A 10,023-nucleotide genomic window follows, 5' to 3' on the forward strand; every position below is an offset into this window, starting at 1 on the left:
GAGGAAAATATCTAAGTGGCTACCATACAACTTTTTAATTTTGTAAAAGTATAGTAGAAACAAGAAATATGAAAGGATGGAGAGAAGAGGTTTGTTATCGAGGATTCTAGTTAAAAATACAATTAGAGAAACGCTAAAATTAAGGAGCCAAGAGTTATTTTCAAGAAGCATATCAATATAATGTTTATATTTTAATATGTGACTCTCCAAATGGAAATATTATTACTTATCATATTGGTCATTGCAATTTTTTTTAATTATAACACAACTCTACAAATATTTGTTAGGATTATGTGAACTCCTAAATATAAAAATAAAATGAGTTTTCTATGTATTTCTACATAACATTATTGATTGCAAATTTTAATTAATATGTACTAAGTTGGTATCAAGCTTCTTTCTGGGTGAAAGGTATGTTATTCTAACCTATGCAAAACTATAAGCTAAATTCTTACATCATACAATTAATAGTTGTAGTTAAATTATGCTCAATTACTAATTATTTAACTAATACTACAAGCCATGTCACTATACATCCAGCTCCATAATTCAAATCTACTACTACATATCTAAAAATATATATGTTGGACAAGTAAATAGACATGGAAAATATTAAATACATGCTTATTATTGCTCCTAATTTGCATTGTGTTCTTCTAATCATTATCCCTTGAATGATCTTCTATAAATACTTTGCTATGCTAATATATTTCCACACAATAGTCATTCTATTGAAATATATTTATACACAAATTGGGTAGTGATCAAGGGCATGAATGCAAATGATTGTCAAGAACAAACAACATTCATTTACACCATCTTTTATAGTAATTGACACCCAACAGTGAATCAAATCCATTGATCTTGATATTTTATTTATTACAAAGATAGTTTTCCAGTACACCCAAGGTAGTTGTATATACCCACTCTCTAATGATGGTTTGCTTCTACTAATTATGTATAGCAAAAATGAGTTAGATTGACCTAGATTTATGTGCATTTATTGCATAGAAAGTAGATTTTATCTATACATGCATTCATGCACTCTCTTTTGACATTCACTAACGGAGCTAAAACTCCCAAATGTGTAGATTGTAGATTCATTTAATGAATTTTGAGTGCATTCTAGAGAACTTACAATGCATTCCCATACAAGAGTATTGATAGAGGATGCCATTTTTGAATTTCTGAGAGTATTTGTGTGAGACAAGTTTGACAACATGAGACAACTTCTCGACTGCAAGCTACCACAAAATATAGCCTATTGATTAATAAAAGATCATATCATATAATTTAATATTAAGCAAACATCAAATTAGACCAAAACAAAGCACTACATTTAAAATAAAATGATAAGAGCCTAACTTCATGATTAAAAAACTCTATCAAACATAGTTGAAAATATATCATAACATACGTGGACTCACTAAAGCGGAATAAGAGAAATCGTATCAAATCACAAAGGAAGCTCCTACAAAGCACCATAACTACAAGAGGAAGACATTAGAGGAGAGGGCCTAGTAGTTGAGAATATTCCAATAGTCGTGTTAGCATTTATGATTTCATGCCTAATATTATTAAAAGCATAACACTAGTAGTTGTGACTTTAAAGTTTTTAATGTTGATCACCATTATTTTTAATTGAATGAAATATATTCCTTAGATATATACAAGTGGAAGGCAATAGAGGAGAGGGCCTAGTAGTTGAGAATATTCCAATAATAGTATCAATTGGTATTTGTTGATTTCATGCCAAAAATTTAGTAAGTATAACGCTAGTAGTTGTGACTTTATAGTTGTCAATGTTGATCACCAAATTGAATGAAATGCATTCCTTAGATCTAAAAAGCAACAAATCATGTGCTATCACATCAGCACACCAATAAAACATAACTAAAACTATTGATTTACCCTTTTTTGGTGACCTTTTTGGAAGCCTCAACAAAAAACATGCTAATATGGTATCATAAATGACAGACTTGAAATCTTAACTAAAAAATAGCATACCAATCTTTAAAAGAATATAGGTAAAGTACGAAGAAAGATATCATATTTGTTCATTATTCCAATTACAAATTTATTATATTATTATATTTTAATTAATATTAAGTTATTATTATATTATGATATTGTAATTAAAATTAAATTATGTTTTTTTTGGATTAGATATCATATAATCATTACATAGCATAAGGAAAATCTGAGTTCAACAGTATCAAGGCACCAAGGGAAGGTGCATGCACAAAAATATATAGTTAATGGGCACCTCCACTATAAGAAGGATGATTACATTAGATATACATATTTGCAACCAAAAAACATTAGAAAACTAGGTAAATAAGATTTCAGAATCCGGTGAAGAGTTGTTTCCCAGTGGGGGGATCCAAGCCACCCACCCCAAGTTTCCATCCTGCCACACTTCCACCCGACCATCAAGTATGGCATGTTTGTGGGGGTGAGAGGTGCGCTCATGAATCAGGTCATCTTTCTCCTGAGTGATCTCCATGTGAATCTGTCTACGCTCCAGGTGCCTCATAAAGGCCATTAGTGCTTGCTCAAATACAACCTTGCCCGATTCATCCCTCTCCCAAGTCAATCCGTGAGATAACTCTCAGATGTAAACAGTAGTAGCCCCTTCCTTGATCCATCTGTCAAATTTGTCTGAGTCCAACTTATGTACAACAGTGACCCTCCTTATCTTTTATGGGGAGTTTATTTAACAGCAGGACCAGCCAAGGAATTGTTTTTTTGGTTCATTATGAGCCATCCAAAATTTACCCAACCTATCTTTCCAGTCCTTTGGTTCCCAATTTAGACCCCAGCATCTGTTAAGGTGCAAAAAAATGGTATCAGCCTCAGTAAGTGAAGAATAGATGCATTTAGCTTTAAGGGAGGGGAGAAGAGTGCCATCGGTCCAGCAAAGAGTAGAGATGGGGGGGTGGAGGAGAGGGGGTGAGAGGGGGGGAGAGCAGAGGATAAAGCCATTTTAAGTATGTTATAGGTCCTTCTCTGGGATGTCGGAATAGAGAAGGTAAGTTTCAGCTCCTTCCACGATCTCAATGGTCCATTCTCAAATAGCTGCTCAAAGTATTTAATACCCATATTGTGCCATTTCAGTGCAGAGTAGCCTTGGAGAGAGGCTAATGGTTTTCCATTATGGAATAGATTCCACCATATTGATCTGTTATCGACAATATGTCCCTGTATAGTGCCATCCACTTTGATATGTACCAAGTGTTTCACCTATTCCCAAGCCTTCCATAAGGACTTAAAGATATCAGAACCAGTTGGGGATACCTCAATCTGTCTAAGAAGAAGGTCAAGAATGGGGAGATCTTTCCATTTCTTGGCTTTCTTAGGGACTGAGGATACAATATTATTTCTTATAAGAACTTTCCATGGCTCATTACCTTCCATGGCCTTAAGAATCCACTTGGAGGCTAGGGCAATGCCTTGTAGTTTTAAGTCTTTCAACCCCATCCCACCAAATAGTTTATGCATAGTGCACCACTCCCATTTCACTACATGTTGCTTCCTAGTACCCTTTCCATCTAACCATAGGAATTCCCTAATCTGCTTTTGAACATGATTAAATTGGTAATTCCTAAAGAGCCAAGCTGATGAGAAATAGATATTATATGAGGCCAATATTTTTTGACACACCTAAAATCTTCCAGCCAAGGAGAGAAAGTTCATGTTCCATTTGGAGAGCTTCCTGTCAATCTTATTCCTTACCCATTCCCACATTTCTTTTAGATTTGGAAGAACGGAGAAAGGGACACCTAGGTATTTTACAATCTGAGTAGGGCCCAACCATTTGAGAGAGAATTTTGAAAGCCATCCTAGGGGGTTGTCATTCCAACCAAGGAGATTGGATTTGTGTATAGCAATCTTACTACCAAAAGCTAGGCAAAATAGATCAATATTTTTTAGCAGAGCAGCAAGGTTTTCTTCCTCAAGCTTAATTAGTATTGCAGTGTCATCAGCAAATTGGACATTACAAATTTCCTTTTTGTTAGGTAAGGATATGCCCCTAACAGGAGGAGTGATAGAGGAGTCCTTAAGTAAGTAGAACATTGCATCAACAGCTAGGACAAGTAAGGCTGGGGCTAGAGGACAACCTTGTCTGATGGATATAGTTAGTGCAAAATTGGAGGACCTTATCCCATTTACTTCAACAGAAGCATTGGCATCACATAATAGAGTTCTGACCATATTACAAAATCCAGGGGGAAAGCCTAATGATTGAAGCATCTAAATGATATAATCCCATTCTATCCTATCATAGGCTTTCTCAAAGTCTATGAGTAACATGGCTCCATTTTGTACTGATTCCTTAGCCTAGTGGAGTGATTCCCAACAGGTAATTAGGTTTTCTAGTATATACCATCCTTTAACAAACCCTGTTTAAGTAGTACTAACAATCTTAGGCAGGATTTTCTCCAATCTACATGCAGTCAACTTAGCTAAGATTTTGTATGACACATTCAACAGTGTAATAGGCCTCCAGTTTTTAAGTAGGGTTTTGTCACCTTCTTTAGGAATAAGCTTGATCGGACCTTGATTAATATTTTTTCCCAAGGATCCAATGTGTATAGCCTCAGTGTATAGGGAATGAAGGTCATCAACAATCCACTCAATATTTTCTTTATAAAATTCTATCGGAAACCCATCAGGGCCAGGGGATTTATCATTACTGAGGGCCAATATAGCTTTCCTGATTTCTTCTTTTGAAATAGCCATTTCAAGCATGCTACTATCCTCCTTATCAATAAGTTTGGGGACCAAAGACATGAATATATTTCTGGCATTTTCCTATTCCTCCCTAACTAGTTCAACAGAGAACAAATCCTTGTAGAACTAAGAAAAGCACTCAAGAATTTTAGTTGGTTTAGAGAGGTTCTTATTATGTTCCCATATGGTGTCTATTTTCTCTCTTTCTTGCTTCATCTTAAGAAGTTGGAAGAAGAATTTAGAACCTCGATATCCAGTATCCAACCAATTTAATTTAGCCCTCGTTCTCCACCCTTTGATTTTCTGATTTTGCAATCTTCTAAGATCAGTCTTGGACCTAATAAGCTGATTGGTGAGTGATACATTCTCAGGATCCCCTTGAAGGTCTAGCTCAGCCACTTGGAGGGCACTATGCAGTTGTAACTCAGAGACTCTGGCATCCTTAGCCTTCTTTTTACCCACAGCCTGGCAGAGTGAGGTCCAGGTTTTAACATTCTAGTTCCATTTGTCAATGTTGGACTCTTGGCTATTACCGTATTTATTAAACATTTTGACAAGACCCAGGGCACACTTCACGTCCTCATCCATTAGTAGACTAGTGTTCATTCTAAAGTTTGAGCTAGGGTTTGTTGGGGCCACCCTACTATCAGTTATCTTTAGCCCAACCATGATAGGATGATGATTTGATAGTGTATATGGTATGACAACATATTGGACACCCTCCTCATTTTTAATAGTTTTGAAGAAATCTTTGTTGAAATAAAATCTATCAAGCCTACAATAGATTCTCTTATTATACTGTTGGTGATTACACCAGGTGTACCATATTGCTTTATACTCTCCCTTCTTTCCTGCTAAAGGATCAATCAATTTTAGCTTGTTAACCATCCTTTCCCATTGCACTCTCTCAGCACCCTTCCATTCCACCTTGTTTCCCCCTTGTTTATCTTGTGCATTAATTACCATGTTGAAATCTCCTCCCAAGAGCCAAGGGATGTCTTCCAGGTTTGCAAGCCATTCCCACATAATGCCTCTTTCTCGGTAGTCATTGGAGGCATAGATTGAACATATGCCAAAGGTGGAATTGACATTCTCTATGATAGCCCATACTGCCCTTGCAGAAGGGGATTTTCCCCATTTAGTGACCTTATTCACCCATTTAGGGTTTAATAAAATTGTAGCTCCACCTCTTCCTTTAGGGTGATTGGTGTAGAAGGGAGTGGCCTCCCTCCAGATGGATTTTAGACCAACTTCTAAGGTAAATCCCACTGTTTTTAGCTCCTGGAGCATAAGGCAATCAATTTCCTTGTGCATATTTAGAAATCTTTTGACCACATATTTCCTATCAGGGGCCTCAATTCCCCTGATGTTCCATGAGATGGCTTTCAACATTAGGAGGTTAATTCAGGAGTGTCCACCGGGGACTTAAACCCCTCGAAGCACTTAGGCCATTCCTCGGGCTTAGAGAGGTGGCTAGCATCAAAAGCCACTGTTGAAAGTGGTCTACCTCTTTTCTTCCTAAGCTCAGAGAGCTGCTCGGGTCCCAATGATTCCTTCCTAACTGATGTCTCTTTAGCGGCCTCAGGAGATCTATTCCTCCTTTTTTTCTTAGATTTATTTCCAACTAGGTCGTCTCCCCCATTATTAGTTCCAAAATCAAAAGCTCTAAGATCTGGGGAAAATGGATTATCCCCATCATTGTTGAAAATCTCAAATTCGTCAGACTTCAAACCGGGTCCAGTACCATGATCCTTCTTTAAGGATTGGCCAGAAGGGGGAATGGTAAGCCCCATTTCCCCATCAGTGTTACCAAATGTCAGCTCAAGGGCTTTGGAGGAGTGTGGTGCTTCCTCACCCTCAACCTTGGTCTCCAAGGGAGTATTTGATATTGGAGGAATGTTCATCTCCCCAGGCATGTCATAATTGCCCCTACAATCAGACCCCTAAGGGGATTGACTTACAAAACCGGTAGCAATTGTGGTATCATGAGCACCACCATCCTCCCCTTCGATCAACTCTTGGAGGAAGGGCATGGTATAGGACTCAATCTCCTTTTTCTGGTTACTAATTGATAATTCAAGTTATTTTCTGTGTTCTGCAACCATTTTCAATTTTTGAAGGACAATTTGTTGTGCATTTTGAGTTTTAGATCCATCTTTCTTAGTGGAGATTCCAGTGGGATAGAGACACTGGCAGCGAAATTGGCCTCTTTCAGGGCCATTTGATACTTGAGTAAAGAATCAGCAATCGAGGGAGGAGCACTGGATGGATTAGGGCAATCTTGTGGGTGATAAGGTGGCGGATCAGGGTCGGGTGGAGGTGGCGGGTCAGTAGAGTTAGGCTATGAATTGATGGAGGGGTCGAGAGATGAAGATTCTAGGTGCAATGGGAGGGGAGTAAGGCCAGTTTGCTTAGGGTTCGAGGGGTTTTCCGAGGCCGAATGTAAAGGGTATTTAAATTATGTTTTAATATATTATTTATTTATTATTATTATTATTATGATCATTATTATTATTATTATTATTATTATTATTATTATTATCCCCATAATTAATAATATTAGGTCAAGATAATTATGAAGTTAATTGATTTGTATGATGGAAATAGACAAATTGATTGATTAGTTAAACTTAGAGTGAATGACAGTTGAAAGGTAGAAGTGAAGATGTAATTAGCATTAAATAGTTAAAATTAAAATTGAGAAAAAATAAATAAAATTTAATTAAAAGTAATAATAAAAATTTTTTTGCTTTTCATACATTTAAATGTCACAAATACATTAAATTAAATGCTTCTAATTTTTATTGGAAACAGTTTTGCATTCATATATGATAAACCTTTGACATAATAATGATCTTATTATAGAAACCATGTTAAAAAGATTGAAAGTAATTTGAGATCACCACATAAAATTTTGGGAGACCTAAATTAAGATACTCAACAACCTAATCATAAATGCGTCACAGAGACATTGGTAAAACTCTTATTTCAATCAAGTTTCGCCCGTCCATTCCATTAATACGCCATCGAAATATCGATAGAGGATCATTTCACCACTTACCAAGCTCCTACGACAATAGATAAACTCATTCATCAATACCCCACCAACTTCTCTGTTAAAAATACACTCACTCTTACCTCAAATCCACACAGAATTATCCTGCTAAAGCAAATAAATCCGGGACAGAAGAAAAAATGGCTACCCAGTTGATGAAGAAGTCTGAAATGGTTACTTTTGCAGCAAAGGAAGGTGCAGAAGTGTACCATGGCGAAGAGAACTGCAAACAGAAGGTACTGCAGGTTCTCCAAGAGGCAGGACTTCCCAGAGGTTTATTTCCTCTGGATAATATAGTGGAATGTGGGCATGTTAGGGACACAGGCTTTGTATGGTTGAAACGTCCCAAGAAAATTGAATACCGGTTTAAAACCACAGGAAACCTGGCTTCTTATGCTCCTGAGATGAGTGGTTATATGGAAAAGGGAAAGATGAAGAAGATAAGTGGAGTGAAGGTGAAAGAGCTTCTTATGTGGTTCGCTTTGTGTGAGTTGAGCATTGAGGATCCAAACAGTGGAATGATTTACTGCAAAACTGCTGTGGGTGTGGGCAAAAATGTGCCAATCAAGGTCTGGGAGGAGGAGTATGATAAGTATATGTGTAAATCGGAAGCAAAATCCAATGCCTGACTGTTGATCTGCTTTTAGTACTATGCTTTAAGTCAATAATGGGGAACTTGCATATGAAACTTATTTTGCTTAGCTACTGTACTGGTCACGTTTCCAGCGATCTTTATGGTGACATAATAGAGTTTTTATGGTTGTGTTTCTATTATGAAAGCAAATTTACTGTGTGTGATTGTTAGATGTTATGTGTTTCAATTGTGTTTTTTTTCGGTTTTTTTTTAAATTGGTACATTTATTGGAGTGATGAATCAGTGATCTTGCGTCAATATGAACACTCAACAAAAATATCGTTGTAGAGTTTTTTATATTATGATGGGAAGAACATAACACTACAATTTAACCAGCATGCTATGTCACTATTGATTTCAATTGTATTTCTTGGATTCATTTCTATTAATTTGTGTTTATTCAATACAATCAAGTCATCGGTGACCATTTTAGACGAGGGACAAGCTTTGCATGCAAAGTAGGTTAAGAATCAGTCAAGTCATAGATTTTTCTCATGAACACTCAACAATGACATCTTTGTAGAGGTTTAAATTATGATAGGAACAACACAAAACTACAATTAACCACCATACTATATCATTACTGATTTTAATTGTATTTCTTGAATTCATTTCTATTAAATTGTTTTTATTAATACAATCGAATCCTTAATGACCATTTTGGGTGAGAGATGAGCTTTGTATGCAAAGTGGGTTAAAAAAGTAGAAGTGAAATGGAAAATCTGGTTTTCAAACATTGGGGATGTTATATGTTTGTAATCTTACCTAAAAAAATAGGTTTACCACATGCTTAGCATTAGGAAAGAAGAAAGATAGGGGCTTTAGATAGAGGTGAAGAAAGTTATTTGGGATGTAAAGAATAGATTTAATGCATGACATGCTTTAAAAAACACATCATTGTGCTTATAAGGAAGATGCTAATACTAAGTGTTAATAAGAGAGAAAAATGTGTAATAAGTTTTAGATATAAATTATCTTAGGAAAGAAGTGTAAAAAGACAAATATGTGTGCACAACATGTAGTAAGAAACAATAAAATCTAATAAAGTGATTTGATCTAAAAGCATTTAGGTTTACAATTAATCTTGTATTATCAAAAATAGTTATTAGTTTTTGTTTTGAAATTTATTTAGTTTTGGTGTGTTTATTGTTGTGTAGTATCATGTCAACTTGCATCTTTGGGAGGGTGCTCTAGATAGAATACAGTTGTATTATGTGTTATAATATACTTTTAGCCATTCTTTAGATTACATGTTAGGTCTAATTCAATTTGTTGTAGATTAGTTGTGTGCATTTAAAGTTATTATAGGAAAGGGTGATAGGCGTTGTGTATTTTTTATTGTAGACCGTGTGTACTAATGTGTTGATATTTATTGTAGACCGTGTGTACTAATGTGTTGATACAAGAATATTTACTGTAGACCGTGTGTACTAATGTGTTGATACAAGAATATTGTGTCTCAAAATCATTCTTCGACACTGCAATATGAAATGTCAAAAGGGTTGTTATAGATATTAAAAAAAACTTAATGATTATGTTATCAAATAAAATGATTATTATTTCTTTGTGCAATATAATCATATATTATGAATAAGTTTTC

At 35.6% G+C, this 10,023-nt stretch overlaps 1 protein-coding gene across 1 annotated transcript; it reads left to right on the forward strand.

Annotated features, from left to right (window-relative positions):
* Positions 1-7,830: 7,830 nt before the first annotated feature.
* LOC131075885 (uncharacterized) lies at positions 7,831-8,558 on the forward strand. The gene has a single exon (XM_058012818.2). It carries the CDS (start codon positions 7,930-7,932, stop codon positions 8,416-8,418), a length of 489 nt encoding a protein of 162 aa, XP_057868801.1. The 5' UTR covers positions 7,831-7,929; the 3' UTR covers positions 8,419-8,558.
* The last annotated feature ends 1,465 nt before the right edge of the window (positions 8,559-10,023 follow it).

This window comes from Cryptomeria japonica, chromosome 3 (genome assembly GCF_030272615.1).
Source record: "Cryptomeria japonica chromosome 3, Sugi_1.0, whole genome shotgun sequence".
Classification (NCBI taxonomy): domain Eukaryota; kingdom Viridiplantae; phylum Streptophyta; class Pinopsida; order Cupressales; family Cupressaceae; genus Cryptomeria; species Cryptomeria japonica.